General features: G+C 38.6%; 1 protein-coding gene across 3 annotated transcripts in view; it reads right to left on the minus strand.

Annotated features, from left to right (window-relative positions):
• The window catches only part of MSH3 (mutS homolog 3), a 118,467-nt gene that overhangs the window by 73,657 nt on the left and 27,895 nt on the right, over positions 1–16,915 (minus strand). For 2 of the 3 annotated variants that reach the window (XM_054186851.1, XM_054186849.1), the window contains 2 exons: positions 1,670–1,782; positions 315–429 (listed from right to left, as the gene is read on the minus strand). The exons of the other annotated variant lie outside the window; for it this stretch is intronic. In XM_054186851.1, the coding sequence (XP_054042826.1) occupies positions 315–429; positions 1,670–1,782 (228 nt within the window). The remainder of the gene's footprint in view (positions 1–314; positions 430–1,669; positions 1,783–16,915) is intronic. 3 annotated transcript variants of the gene reach the window in all.

Raw genomic sequence — 16,915 nt, forward strand, 5'->3', positions numbered from 1 at the left:
TTTAACATTTCCCTCCTAGTATCCACCTGGTTTTGTACCTTGTTTGTTTTCAATAACACTTGTCAGCAGTACAAGTTCACTTACATTACTGATAGTCATGTCTAGACAAACATACTTCATAAAGATTTTCATGAAACACACACTTCTTTCAGTTCCGATTAGGAGCTTAAATGTACAATTTTTACAGAGACTATGTTTATCACTGTAGCAGGTGGGTTATTTACATTGTGGGGAATTTGTCTGCTAAAACTTGTAAGATAACACTGGTATGTATATTGGTGCTTTGAATTGGAAGTTTCAATAAGGCAAGTTACCTTGGATTGTAAAGCATCTTTTCCAAATTAAATTCTTTGAGGTATGCAATTACTGCTGCTAGGGAGGAAATAACAGGCTTATCCAAGCTTAGTATTACAGATAGTTTTTGAGGATCTAAAAAAAAAAAAAAAAAAAAAAAAAAAAAATTATTTTCTTGTTAACTCACTATTTACTTATAAATTTTAGAAAAAGCATAATCTGTTTTTCAATTTAATCGAATAGAAATCTGGAATATATATACAGTGTCTATGATATCTATAAATCAACATAAAGTGAGGTTCCAAAATAACATTTATGGTTCCAAAGAATGTAGAACATTACAATAATGTAAACATATTATAAAACATAAAACATTTGACTGCACAGGTTTTTCTTCATAAAAATGAGTAATTGTTGGCATAAGAAATTCCTAAATATACAAACTAAGAACTGAATTCTGAAATCTCCATTACTGTAGGCAACATCTGTGCAATTCAAAAGGAATGAGGAGGCCTTGGCACATGTGCTGATTTATCTGCCCCAGCCAGTCTGCAGAATATGGTTCCATCTTTGTGAGACAGCTAGTTGTATTTGATAGTGTTTCTAAACAGTGCTCTACTACAGTCCCTGTTCCAGCTGCAACAATAGGAAAATTCACTCCATGATATCTCAACATAAAATGGTCTTTTTTAAAACCCTATTTAGTTTTTTAGACCTGTTTTTCTGTCCTTAGAGTATTAATACACATAAGAACATTTCAGATGTTGAATAATTTCCCTCAGTTGCTATATATGTGTGAACTTAAACCTGTATAAACACACATCTTCAAGATATGAAAAAAAAGGGTTGTTAGCCCTGTATTAATTTCTATTTAAATAATGTTCACTTTCAAGGTTCACCTCCTCCAAGCTCAAAAAAGATACCAATGGGCAGAAAATTAAGCAAAGGTGGCAGAAGGTCTACATAGATAAACAGGACGCTCCCGATTAACTCAAATATTAAAAAGGAGGAGTATGAGAGATGGAAGCACGGACAAGTGACCCAGGAAGAATAAAGAGACATTTGTTCAAGCTTGCAGGGATGGGGTTAGGAAAATGAGGGCCCACGTGGAGTTGAGACTGGCAAGGTACGTGAAGGGCAACAAGAACTTCTACAACTACGTTAACAGCACAAGTAAGACAAGGGAAAATATGGGCGCACGGCCGAACGGGGCAGAGGGTGACAAAGGACATGGAAGAGGCTGGGGAACTCAACACCTTCTTTGCCTTGGTCTTTACTGGTAAAATGTGCCTTGGGATGCACACTTCTAAGACATTATGAACAACAGACCTGTAATATCAGGGACTTCTTTTGCGTAAAAATCTGAATGACATACCTGTAGTATCAGCCACTTCTTTTGCATAAAAATCAGTAACCAGCTCAAAAGCATGGCTGTATTCAAAATGGTGGTTTTCCATCCTTTCTATCCTAATTCTGTCATCCCGTAACCTGCAAAGCGAAAATAATTGACTTTCAGTATTTCTGCTCCCTTCATGAAGAACACTTAAGTAGGTTACAAAGGTGCATTTTCTTTCATCTTTCCTTTGTTAAGAATTGAATGGGTAAAGAATGAAGACATGAGCTCCTTGGGCGGGCTGAGAACATATTTAAGAGCGTGGTGGCTTTTTTAAACCTTTCTTCTTTCCATTGTAAAAGCACGAACAAGTAAAACCCAAACAGCAACAGCAAGGAAGCCCAAAAGAGATTTCAAGAGGTTGTCTCATATACCTGCAAGGTAGATGTAAATGTGTTCCCATCAATCATAACAAGTATTTGCCATATCTGTTCTTAAAGACTTATGATGATTAAACAATGAAACAATTCTCCTGTGCTATCTATTACCATATCTAATTTTCCTTTATCTTTAAATGCTTTGTTCTGTGCTGCGCAGCTTGTTGCAACTTTAACCTACTGCATCTTTTCCTATATGCAGCTGAAACAAAGTATTCCTGTCCCTTTGTTTCATAACTATTTGAAGATTTTTCCTCTTCCTTCTGCTATGGGACTTGATTTCTTTCAGTCTTTTTGCAGTCCAGGTTGTCAAGGATGTTATTAATGATAACCCAGTCCTCCCAAAATGTCAACAGTTCCTCCCAGTTTAACAGTACCAGCAAGCGTAGCAAACTTACTCTGTTCCACCATTAAGCCAAATTAGATCTCTTCCATGAATCCTTCCCTGCTGTCAGCAAGTAATTGAGAATTACAGCAGTACAGGATTTCAGACAGTTTTGCAACCCATGAGAAATTCATCTCGCCTGCTTCCTGTGACCCCTGCTTACACAGCCCGCTTATGTAAGACAGTGGCAAAAAACCTGTATTCATCGCAACATGCAAGAGATCAAAGTTGCTCAGTACCTGGGCTTGAGTGTCAAGCAGCACACCCGAGATGCCAAACTGCCTCAGAGAAGACTATGCGTGTGGTGTTTACAAGATACAACCTGTCTACACTGGCTGCATTTCCTAACTGCTCACTGAAATTAAAACTGGATGCTGCGTTATCAATTCAATTTGAAAAGCTGTTAATACAGCATTAAACAGATGTGCTGGTTTAAAAAAAAAAAAACCAAACCAAAACCAAACAAAAACCACAACAAAAATCACACACACTCCCCCTGCAACCCTGTACATAGTTACACAGCAACAGAATGAGCACTGAAGAAGCAGCCAGTAGAAAGCTGCCAGTAAAAGACACATGTAAAACCTACTTGGCCTCAGATTATTCAGTCTCATACCACCATGGGACATGAATTAACCAAATACTTCTAGCACATTGGAATTACGCCAATGAGAGAGACTGCGTAGGTATTATAGGAAGGAAATTAATCAATACCCTTTTTGAAGGTCTTTTCAACTTCACAGGAGAAAACAGACAGACAAGTTTTCTGCATTACATCGTACATATTCCCATCTTAAAGGATCAATATGTCTCTGAGGCTCAACTCTTAAAGATGAGAGTTGTTTTCCTATAATATGTATCAAACTGACTGAGTCTTAGAGGTCTGACTTTTTTCAGCACATCCTAGCACATCCCTTGCTTACTTCGAGAGCCTTAGTTTTAACTGACTGATCCAATTAAGTTTTCAGTCTTTAGACCCTCTGGGATCCCCCTCTGCCCCAGCCCTACTCAGAATGAGCAAACATTTTTAAAGCAAATGGATTTCTGTAAACAACAATTAGTCTGTGTTCCTCAAACTTCGATACCAATCAGCTATTTTCTTCCTTGTGTTTTTCACTTGCTTCAACCTTCACTAATAAACTGCTCTAACACATCCACCCATTTTGTTAAATTAGCTTATATACTCACTACAGCCTTTTGCAAGAATACCACTTCAACATTAAACTTTTTTAAATGTGTTGTATATCTGGAGGTCAGCAGAGTACAAGCCTTTGAATCAGTCCTGCAAGACAGCGGGGCTTTTCTGTTGACCATGTGTGAGTAGGGACTTAGGGAAATCTTTTTAACAGGATTTTATTTTTCATTTCTACTTCTTATGTTTTCATAACACTGCCTTCAGAAAAGCAAGGCATAGCAAGGTCTGCAGAGGCAATTTTTAGAACCAAAGTCAAACCAGGAGGCTTTAGGGGGTACTTCTTTCGATGATTCATGCCACACCTGCTTGTTTTTAAAGTAATGGCTAAAAATTAATTGTTATCATTTTCAAATACAAATACCTGACACTCTGTCTATCTGACGGTATGCATATGATATTCTAGATAAAGTAAAAAAATGGGAAGGTTATAGATATCTATTCAATGTATGGAAAAATCAGAATTTTTATCAAGATGTATGAAAACAAAATTTGTTGCAGAAGGTTTTCATGTTTGTCCTTTGTTTAGCCAGATGTTCACCCATAGGCCATTTTTCTGATTATAGACAGAATGATATGTTGATGCTTTATCTCTCCAGCTACCAATGCTTATTTAAATCAGAAGTCAATTTGCCATCAACTTTCATAAACATCATTCTTGTCAGAACATCTACAATGAACTGCTGTGCAACTCAGTATTTTATTGATATCTTTTTCAGTACTTCCAAAAACAAGCAATCCTTATAGTCCTGTGACACTGATAGGGTTAGTCAATGATGAAACTGAACTTTTCAAAGCTTTTTTACTTTCCTTGCACAAGTTCTTCTGCTACCACCCTTAAATGGATATTAAGCAGAGATGTTTCAGGGTTTCAAACTACCAACTGATGGTATGAATGAACATATAGTGCGCCTTATTAAGAATTCCCTGCTCTCTAAACGCACTGGGATTTGATGTAGGACCGTCCTTCCTCACAAGATGAGTTATGGAAGTTGCTTGAAGAGACGATCATCACCCACAGTTAAGAATATGAAACCAATGTGTCCATAAATAGATGCATAAAGGATGGGATCCTGAAATACACACATTTACACAGACACATACACACACACTTTTGTGTATATAACATAACATTTTAAGTCCATTCCAATGGACTATACTGTTCTATGATTCTGTTACTATAGGGACTAATTTATCGGTCCCCCTGCTGGAAAAATGAAAAAGGATCAACACTGGTGGGTTTTATCCCTCTATTTATCCGACAATTCAATGCATCCACTTAAAGATTCATTGCTTACAAAGTGCTGCAGGAAAAATACTGAAGAGATATCACTAAATTTTTGGGAAAAAAATCTCTTAAGACTAAAAAAACCTGCTAGGAGCTAGAAGAATGTCAAACAACATAGATAAAACTATTTTACAGAAACTGACTCAAGATATTTAAAAAAAATAATAAAATCTTTTATTGCAAGAATGAGCTTGCATTTAAGCACAAAAGCTGACTGCAGTGTGCTGAATGAAACAGGAGTCACTTCATTACTGCTCCACAATTAAACAGTCATAAAGTGCATAAAAACTTCCTGAAAAACAAACACATCCAAACTAAGTTTTCTTAAAGCTCAGGAAGCTTTCCTAAGGAAAGCAAATAACTCCAGAATTTTACGTTCCAGCTACTATCCTGTCCTGCCCATTCTGCTTTAGGACTATTCAAATGCAGGGGTGCAGGCACCAGTACTTTACTGTACCTCCTTATATCACAATACAAGTTCATAAATTACATGGAATTTGGGAAGGCATATCTCTGCTCCTAAAGTTTAGTAAGAAGTTTTTATTTTTGATGCTAAGCGCAGATTTATAAAGCACAAATAACTGTTACTTAATTTTTCCTATACACTTTATTCAAACTGCTATTTCCTTTGCACTTCTCATAGTGCACTCTGCTAGGTCAACCAGTTTGTCACTGGGGAAAAATGCCTACGCTGCCCAGTAGAGCAAGGCAACTTGAATGCATTAATCCTTTCAGAAATCCAAGTGTATGGTGTTATCTTCCCTCATTAACATGCTTAGCAGAAATTGCATTTCCTTTATTTGTCATCGTTGTGATACCTTTGTTATACAATTGCTTCTAGCAATTGGAGAACAATCATCCTTCCTTTTTTGGTAAATCTTGGCATGGAGCTCCAGTAGCTTCACTGGCAAAGTCTCAATGACATTTCCAAGCAGCTGTTTTTTTCGTACTAAGTGCATACATTTTTATAAGCACAGCTTTTTTTCTCCTGACAGAGTAAAGTACTTTCCCACATTTGCTCTCAACAACCTTCAGATATGAGAGATGGGGACAATGTTGTTGCAAGAAAAATGGCAGCACGGCCACCTTCTCTGAGTGTCTGCCACTTTCAGAATGATATAAATCACTGCTGCCTGTAATAACCAAACAATAGTTACCACATGTATGCTATCAATATACTGCATATAACGCATTACCCTACAAGACTTCCAGCTTTTCAAAGGTCCCATCCCCAAACCCTCATTTACGCTAGAAGCTGCTGAAAAACCTAGAAGCAACTCTAACACACTTCAATATATATATATACACATACATATATATATAGACACATATGTATATTTTACATATACATAGAAATGCACACACACATACAGAAAAACTTGGGGAAAACTGCTTGCTTGCCTTTTACTATCCAAACTATCAACATTTCTCAACATGTACATCCTGATTTCTTTCTAGTCACCTTAACAGAACTACATCTGAAAAGAACTCTGTATCTACAAGGCAAGAGTCTAGATCCAAGAAATTTGAAGAAAACATGCTTTTAGCTTTAGGAACTCAGAGACAGTAGTTACCAAGGAAGTAGAACAAAGAGGCTATCAGAAAAGCAAAGGGCAGAGGGTTGTGCAGGCACTGTATGACACACTGTGCCTTCTGTGAGAACAGAATTAGGTACTACAGGACAAAACACAAACACAGTTGCACTCCAGCAGCTATTGCATCCACAAACAGACACAAACAAATCTTTTTCAGGCTTCTTCCATCTGCCTATCTGAAGAATGGGATGAGACAGACTACACTCATTCTATGCAAGCATAGTAGAAAGGATCAAGAACCTCTAGGAAACTATTTCTAAGCACCTGGAAGAAAGTGAGGTAATAGCCAGCTTGGATTGGTCAAAAAAAAAAAAAAGAAAATGCCATCAAATCAATTTAATTTTCTTCAATGGCAGACGTACAGATTCTGTGGACAGAGAAGCAGCAGATTTCCTACATGCTTGATTTCAGTGAGATTATTTTATATTGTTTCACACAATGGTCTCATAACTGATTTATGAAAGCATGATTTACATGAAAGTACTTACTACAGAATGGGTACAAAACTGGATGCAGAGCAATACTCAGAATGGTATCACAGTTCACTTACAAAATGAAAGAACATGTTTTGCAAAGTTCCACACAGCTCAATACTGCATCTGGTAGCACTGAATACTTCAGTTATCATTTGGAGAATGAAACAGAGGACAACCCCAGTCAACAAGGGTATGAGGTTGAAGTGACTGCAAAGAATGTTAGAAAACTTGAACTCCAAACATTGTGGAGAAATTAACTAAAAAATACACGTTCATGATACTCTCTATCATGTATGGCTGTGAATAAACATCACGTGCATGAGTAGAATAGGGAATAAAGGAGTAGAAGTTCTAATCTTTAACATAGTAGTTCTTTCCATAAAACATCCAAAGCACATATAGTTTACTTCCAAAATGACAACACAGAGCAGTTCATATCCAATGAAGAGCACTACTTAAAGTGTCTTCTTGCAGTGCCTCTTGCAGTTGTGTTTCAGCTCATACAATTGCTCTTCAAAAAATCAGCACAGTATCTTCTCCACTCTTCCAGCAATATTTCCCTCTGTGTTTTGCAGGTGCTGTATAGAACATGGCACTGGGAAGACTCAGCTCACTTTGATGTGGTCTCATCGGGAGACTGAGAGCACACTGAACTAATCTGACATGTGCTTGTCCTACTGTTACCCTCCACCTGCACCCCTGACGGTGATGTGCTAAAGAGAGCTCTGTAAACCAGCTGCACAAGTTTGTCCCCAGAATCACCATTGGCACAATGATTCCTCCATTCAGGATTATGCCAACCGGTAAAAAAATATCTCTTCTTGCAGGGCTTCAAATAAATTAAACTAAAAAGTCCCAAAGCAACACCACCACAATGAAACAAAGTATAGGAACACTCCACCTAGTATCTGCCATACAACAATTAACACCAATGAAATAATGCTCCCCCAGTTACACCCCACCATGGAAAATACCTCTTTCTGAATCAAAGTATGAGGGAGGAGAGAGTGAAGACATAGATCCAATCATTCGCTCATGATAGCCTGGGTTCACCCTGTGGCTTGCCTCTCTTTTCTGCACACCATCAAGTGAGCAGCGCATATTTTGTGGCCTTGTTTAACTAGTCTGTGGCTGTTTCTGCCCTGAATTTTCTAATACTATTTATAGAAATTTAAGGTTGGCAGTTTCCAGCAGAATTAGCACACACACTTTTCTTTTTTTTTTTTTTTTTAAGAAAGATGATGTCACTGTGGTGCTCTTCTGTCAGAGAACAGTTCAACAAATTCCAGATGCATGTTATTATGCACTCCTTGAAACACGCAGAGTTCAAAGCAGTATGCTGAAGAGTTTACCAACCAATAGTCACCGGAAGTTTCTCCAAAAGGACACCACTAACATAACCCTAACATGGCACTAACATGACCCATGGAGCTTCTAACATCTTATGATACAGAAGAACGTGACAAACTGCTGCATTCTGCCAGAGCAACCCAGTGTGTCAGCATTAAATATTTTGAAGGAACGAAGTGCTTTGATGCTTGCTACTTAGCTTCAAGCCAACATTAACTTGTAACTATGGGGGAGAGGAAGGACAGATAACGTAACAGCAAATGCAAGTATTTCTAAAACTCCAGACAACACAGTTACGAAGATAAAAAATGCACAGATGACAGAAATGAATGAAACCCCATATTTATGCTATCTATCATAAAATCAGATGTGGAAGACTCCATTCCATGTCTCTTTCTCTGCACCTAGCTGACATGCCATGAAACACCTAAGCACCACATTGTGCTTTGGGATCATTTTCATATTCTGAACTCTTCTCTCGCACATTTTTCCTCAAGAATGGATCAATTCCTCTATCTGTATTGCCCAGTTTTTCCCAAGTACTGAAAAAACTGTTGATGGGAAAGAACACAGATAATTAGACAGGGTCATTTTCTATATTTTCTTCTCACATGGGGGCTTAAACCTCATACAACAATGTGTGGCTGGACAAGCATGCTTTGTAGGAAAGGGATAAATACTTATTTACCTCAACGATAGCTGTTGTTATTGTGTCTGGTCTGAGTTACTTTGCAGCTGCAGTTCTGTGTTTGGCTACATCAATGTAGCTACTGACTGTCCTAGTACCATGCTCCCCACCCCCTTCCTGGCTGTTTATTCACACTGCTTCCTCTGCAATAGCTGTAGAGCTTTCCTGACCCTGGAGCAAACACTTGGAGCATGCTATGACAGAAAAAATTCATGGTAGGGGGAAGGAAAAAGGAAGTTTTTTGCTGGCTTAGCATGGTTAAATGGCTCAGCAGCAATGAAGTGAAAAGACAGCAATGGTGACAGGACCAGGGAAGCCAGCTCTGATCACTATTTCTAAGAGAAACTGTGGCAAAAGCTTACCACCAGAAAGATTTAGGAGCACTGGCTATTGTCTCACACTTGTATCTCAGGCTTTTCTATTTATCCCCAGGGCCAGAAGCTTTATTTCACTATTTGCAGCTGGTCAGCAAGAATACTCACCCCTTAGAGACTTTCACTGCCTGACCCTTCTGCCCCCTCCACCTCCAACTTTTCCTATCTTTATTGCTTAACAACTTGATTTTGAATGTCAGCAATGATCACAGTAAGCAGAGTAGAACCACGTATCCCACCTCTAAAACTGCAGAAATCACTGAGACACCTCTGGAGGTCATGTTGCCCAGCCCTCCACTTGAAGCAGGACCATCACCAAGATCAGATAGGTCACTTCACTAAACTGTGTAAGAGTCTGTCACTAGTGTAAAGAAGGAGCTGAAAGATGAGAAGCAGGTTGTAAGAGCAAGTCCAAGTTCAGACCAAAATGAATCTTAAAATGTAGTGCAAAGGAGAAGACTGCGGGACGGAGCAGCCACAGCTCCCAGAGAGCAGCACAGGGCAGTGGCACATCTATCTGCTATTACAGCCGCACACTAAAAGGAAATACTGCAGCATAAAAAACAAACCAGTTGTAACTGCTCCTTACTGAAACCATGACGAGGAGCCGAGTGCCAAAATTTTCCAGTACGTGACGCGCCGTAGAAACATGTAGAGAACTGCTGTCCTCTGGAAAGTACAACAAAACTGATGTTTAGAGAAAAGAGATTTAACTTAGAGAAGCAATGTCAGGGTCAAAATGAAGAGTCCCATCTATACAACTATTTGGAAAAGAATGCAGAAATGCAATCCAGGAATTATATTGTAATTTTAATCTGCTTTTGATATATTTACCCCAGAAGCCAGGAATAGTCCATCTTGAAATATTTATTTTTACAAAGACGATGCCCCACTGCAAAGCACTGTTGAATCTGCTCATATAAAGGAATACTTTAGATAATTTCATACTTGAACATGAGACCTACAGCAACCACTTAATAATATTTTAAATTATCCTCTAACATAGTGATAACTGGCTCTCAAAACTCCCCCTAAATTACCATGCTTTTTCACCAAAAGGGACTTGTAAAAGAATGTCAACACCACCAGACAATAGGGTGGCAGACAGAAAAACTGAGCTTTGCATTATGTATTATATAACTAGAAATATTACCACCTTACCTCGCATCATTAAAAAAAACACTTCAAGTGCTTCATAAGCATTAGCAATAAAGTAAATAATAGGAAGAGAGTGACTACGGCTAAAAGACACCAAAAAATTCTGGACAGGCAGAGTGAAGGAAAGATTTCAGAACAACCTTGAAATAAAATGAGTTTCGAAACTCTAATACAAATATGTATGGTGAATTTTGGACTATCACATTGATCTAAATAGCAGCTTTTCCCCTCACAATCCCATACCTCCTTCACTGTATTATACATCTTTCAAAAGCCAACATACTGCTCTTTGCTTCACAAGGTCACGTGTTGTCTGATCATACTTGTGTTGATTGACAGGAACATGAAACTTTCTCATTTTGAACAGCAAAAACTTTTGAGCACAAAGCACTTTTCTTTGTTTCTCTTCTAATCTTTTTGGAAAGGCTTCCCACCTACCAGATCTTGCAGTGAAGTCATAACCATTGTGCTTCTGTCAAATCACTGCCTACTGTCATTAAAAGTCACCATTACAACCCCATTCTAGGATCAAACTGATGAAGAAAAATTCAGTAGAGTACCCCTTATTCAAAGACACATCTTCCCTAGCAGCAGAAGGAATGGCCCAAATTCAGTCTGAACAAAGTCAAGCTCAGTGCTTAACAATGTTTCCCACCCATTTTAATTATCTCCCTTTCCCTTATGCTGCGCCTGAGCAAAAATCTCTTGGGCATTTTTAGGTTAATTATATTTGAAATGCCACTGGTCCTCAAAACATTGAAAGTGAACTGGATCCTTCACATACATATACAAAACATTTAGTGCTTTGTCCAAGAAAGGAAAGCGTTTCCTAGGTGAGGCTGTTAAAATAAATAAAAATTAAAAGCAGATGGTTACAATGCAACATACTTCTGGAAAGAATCTTGAATTCAAGTTAGTGACTTCTCCACAGGATTAGAGAGAACCCCAAATCAAAGCTGAATGCTGCAGAATGTATCAGCCACAGAAAATGCACAGTGGTTCCAAGGAGTGCTGCTGAAACATGAACCATGCATTTTGCCCAGGTGATGGATAAAAGGATATTCTACTGGCATAGATAGACACCATAAATAGGAAGCTGAATGGAAGTCATCATTGGCTTATGAAACATCATTTCCAATGATTATGTAAGAAATAACCAAGATGGTGACAGACAGAGTCCATCCGTGTATCTGTCATAAATCAATTTGAACTAACCTCCCACACCCCTACCACAACTCCACCTGCCAAGAACTGTCAAAAACATAAATCTTGTTCTTTAATCAGCATGAGAATTGCTGTGGAAATTTACTAGAACACTGAATATCCAATAAGGACCACACTAAGACAGTATATTGCTTCTGCAAGCAGGAAGGTCGTACCTGGATTTTCCACCCATCACTGCATTGAAACCATTTAAGTTAACAGCTCTGAAAAAAGGATCTAGCTCTCGTTCAGGCTCTTACACACCTTCCAGTGGTCTGTAAAGACATGGTATACCCACTGCTTGTTCTTCAGCTTTGTGTAAGGGAAGCTCAGAACCTTCTATAATAAATAAGTACTTACATATACACTAACCATAGAGAAAAAGGGAACTCTTATGAGAGGACTGTCTAGCTGTTTTGTCAGGCTGGACTCCTGTAGTAGAGGAAGAGAGAAAATGTGAAGGTCCCCCAGGGACAGACTGAAGGAGGAGAAGGCCAGGGAGCAGATGGTTGTACTTTCCACACAGATGTCATGTGGGAATGGAAGAGCTGAAAGGCCTCCAGGAAGAATCCATCTATGCCTTGTCTGCATTACAGAAAGTAATACTCTGACCCTTGTCTGGAAACCGATCAGCAGTTAAAATTAGCTACATGTAACGAATTCTGCCCTCTGATCCATAGATTTGTGTTCACAGCTGGAGAACGCCTGATACTCCAACTAAACCAGTGGAAACTGGAAATTTTCTTCTGTCAGTTTACTAGGAGCACCGATCACAGTTCAGAGCAGAAACAATGGTTTAACATTTCTCCCATGCATTCCTCAGCCAAGTCCTGTCAGAAGAAACTCACTGGTTCTCAGTGGCAGATGTCAACTAGCAACACATACCTGAAAAAAATCTCCCATAAAAAACAAAAACGCTGAATCGTCCTGATAAATGCTTTGTATGACCCTGTAGAATTACAGACCAACTTAAAAAAATTAAGCGGGGGGGGGGGGGAATCAGCCTATAACATCTCACTTTAACTTTGAAAGGGAAGTATACACATTACTGTATTTTCAAACTATGATGACAGGTCATTACACCTGGCACTCAGGCAGAAAACCTGCAATCGTTCTTGAATTCTTTGCTTAAAACACCACATTATTCTAACAAGTTATAACAAAAAGGAGGAGAAAAATTCCAAAATACGTCTTCAGGATTTGGGTAATTTTATCCAGATATTTTTGCACAAGACGTGATATTCTTAATTAATATTTTTTATTAATAACTACCTGCAAAATAAGACATGAAACTTTTGGGTGGCCATTCCTCTGGGTATTACTTATCATTAGAAAAGGTGGGAAACATGTTCATCCAAGCTGCAGAGCAAAAGAAAACTAACAGCATGGTGTTTAAATACCACACAAGGCTCCATACGCAGGGTAACATTAAATAGGCCTACATGAGCCATCTAGGGGAAAAAAACATCAAGGCTACACTGTACTAATTGTACAGTTTTACAATTTACAATTGTACTTTTACCTCAGCTAGCAGAGGTAAAAGAGTAGCTTCACAGCTACTGGTATCTGTGCTAACAAATTGGTGCTCATTTGCCTATTTCCTTTATAATCACACCTCAATTATTCTTGTCGCTTAGACTTGATTTTTCCACGCAGGCAGGACACTGGGATATCAGGGATATTAGTATGAATTTTGTGCAAAGAAAAAGCAGGGAAACATAACAGGATAAAGTAATTTGAGTACCATGAAGGCAAATCATTCTTGTGGCAGTGAAGGCTAACCCATACTGGGGTGCAGTAGTGCAAGGATGGTGAGATCAAGAGAAGTGATTATTCCACTCTACTTGGTATTCACAGGACACTATCTGGAGTAATGAGTCCAATTTGGGCCTCCAGTACAAGACACCTATCAACAAACTAGAGGGAATTCAGGAGGGCCTCCAAGACAATTAGGGAGCTAATGCATAAGGCAAATGAGAACAGACTAAGGAAACTGAACTGATTTGGTATGGAGAAAGTTAAGGTGTCACCTTCTACTATCTAAAGGCCATTTAGAAAAGCCTGAAGCAGATTTTTGTCAGAGGTGCACAATGAAAGGACGAAACCAAGCAGTTGCAAGTTGCAACTTGTTCAAAATCCTACACAGACTTTAGGAAAAAAAATTCTTCCCCACAAGACCAGTTAAGCACTAAAGCAGGTGGCAGGTGGTACGGAGAGGCCGGGGACTTCCCTTCCTTGAGGATTTTCCAAACTGGGCAAAACTGATGAAACCTGATCTAACATGGAAGACAGCCCCCTGCACTGAGAAAGAGGTTAAACAAAATGACCTCCAGAAATCCCATCCAAAGCATTTTTTTTCCAAGATTCTGAGACACAACGACTCTAAAAAACTGTGAAAGTTATTAAATATAATTTAAACCAGATGTATTCTTAATTGCACCAATAAGAACAAGGCTACATAGCCCTTCTTGCCTTTACAGCACTGTTCTACCAAGCAGTTTCTTCTATGCTGTAGAAAAGAGATGAACATGTAAAATTTAATTTACCATGATCTACTAATGAGATCAGAAATGGATCTGATGCTGGAATAATTATGGTTCCAGAGTTGGTTTGTTTCCACATGGTGATCTCAGGTGATCTGCTTCCACAAATTCACACATCTCAGAAACTCAAGATCTGTGCTCTGAGCAGTGGATGCTCTTTGGAAAACTAAGGAATCTTCCATGCAGGAATTCTCTTAATATGTCTTCACATAGAGGATTTCAACCATCCATAGCTAGGAGATGAAGAGATATGCTCTTCCCTTGTCTGTGGGCAAACTTCATATGCAACAGGAAGGACAGAACATACTCTTTAAGCTGATTACCTAACCATATTTTTCAGCAGAGACTGTGGCACAACATATCTTATTTTTTGATTTCTGACAGGCATAACTTGCTGTTCGCATTTCATTCTCCTCTCATGCCACTGACAGCATCACTTGAACTGACGCCAAGAGAAAGGACATGATAGTTTATATAACTAGTCAGTCTACTAGGTTTTTCCCTTATCCCTCCATTTGCAGGATCAATGTTTGGGACACCTAACACGTACAAGTCCTCTTTAGGCTACAGAAATAAAATATTAAGCCACAATAAGATCTTGCAGCTGTCAGCATTTGTAACCACAGATGTAATTAGAGATATAAAAAAACCTATTAAATATCTTCATCCCCAAAATCAAACCTACTCTGTTTTGAACAATCTTCAATAATCAAACTGAGTTTGCCTTTGCGCATGGCCTATACCTTGCAAGCCTTTTTCTTTTTCAAGGAAGATCCAGCTGTGTGTTACTACAGTGCATTTTTCATAATGAACCTACAACGTAGTATGGCTGGAAGACTGTATTATTCCTGATTTTCTTCCAAAAATTACTCCATTTGAGCTCTCCAGCTATGCTAAAATAAGGAGACTCCAATTCCAAACTCACAAAGATATCCAGTGAGACACTACCTTCATATCTAAACACAACAGGCAAAATTTTGCTCTATCCCCACTCCTTTTTAATTTGTTGTTACTGGAGTTATTCTCTTTCATTGTTGCCAAGCCATGACAGCACCTTGGTTTTTGACGCATTCTGCCTCTCCCCAGCGTGACTGACACTTGTCCTGCCCTCCAGAACAAAACTTTCTAACTTGATCTTTCAGTCACCCAGTGAAAACAGGATGATATTTAAGATGGGAGGGGAGCTGAATATAACAACAAATCCAAGTATGGAGTTAATAAGAAGTCCCCAAGGAAGTAACCTGAATGAAAGCAAAAAAAGAAGCAGGAACCTTCACTGTTACAGATCTTAATTTGAGAATTAATATCATATTCATTCTCCACACCAAAACCAAAGGAGGCTTCAGAGTTTTGGTCATGTGTGGTAATGGCAAATGGGATTTTTATTTTTAATAATTCTAACTCAAAAAGAAGTTTGTCTCTCATACATTAAAAAACCCCTGCAAATGGTAGACGAACATTCAAAGAAGTCTTCAGACCCTGAAGTTCTGTGTTAATCCCCAGGGAGGCCAAACTCTGGTTTCTGGGAAGAAAAAGACAGATGCTGAGTTTGGTCATGATTTGTCTTGCACTGGCCCAATGGAAAGTGTAGCATGAACATAAAAGGAGGCTAGTTACAGCCCCCCTGTTAACAGGGCATGTCTAAAAAAGCAATAGAGGTTCTTTGTGATCAAGGGGACCTTTGCAGTTCGCAATCATCTCTCAAAAGGAAAACTGAAATGGTTCCATGTGGCCCTTCTTGTACCTGGGGAGCATAATTTCCAAGCTTGGGAATGAACACTGTAACCTAATGGACAAAACATATTCTAACCATGCAGAAAAGACTTGTACATTTTACGTGTTATATAGTGTTGTATGCCAATTCAGCAAGGTAGAATTGTGATTTCAGTACGTGCCTATTTACTGCTCTCAATATACAAGCCTAGCCTGAGAACTGCATTGCTATTAGAGGACTTATTGTGTGTAGTGAGGAAAAAGCAACCACACGTTCAGTCTTAGTCATATGCAGTGCTCCCCTCTGGGAACAAAGCATTCTGGCATGGTAACCGTGTATGTCATGTTTTAAAAGGGGTTCTCTGCCAGTTGGTAATGTAGCCTACCTCTATATGAAGTAGTACATGCCTACAGATACTGCTCACCCAACATGCACTGAACTAAGAACCTATCATTTAAATCTCACTGCTTGAGCAGAATTTGGCATGAGGATCTTCTCATCTGCCTCAGATAAAGAGCTTTACGTGTTTTGTAATGTTTTTAATAGAGGCTGCTGGACAGAAAACAGGAAACAGCTGGCTAGTCAATTACACTTTTAATTAATGTTTCCTTTGATAAGCTGATACAGATTTAAGAATCCACTAGATGTGATGAAAGGAACTTGTTAATTTTTCAACAAATTATTTCAGGCTTTCCTGTGAGATGTACAAAGATGCTGAAACACAGTAACGTTTCTAATATAATAAATATGAAGAGTGTTAATAATTATGCCCTCTATATACAAAACTTTATTTTCACTGCCATATTCCTGTAATTAAGAGTGGCACATTTTAACCGTACATGGCTACTTACCTTGATGTCACATTCTATGAAAAATTAATACAAG

Source organism: Rissa tridactyla, chromosome Z (genome assembly GCF_028500815.1).
Source record: "Rissa tridactyla isolate bRisTri1 chromosome Z, bRisTri1.patW.cur.20221130, whole genome shotgun sequence".
Classification (NCBI taxonomy): Eukaryota; Metazoa; Chordata; class Aves; order Charadriiformes; family Laridae; genus Rissa; species Rissa tridactyla.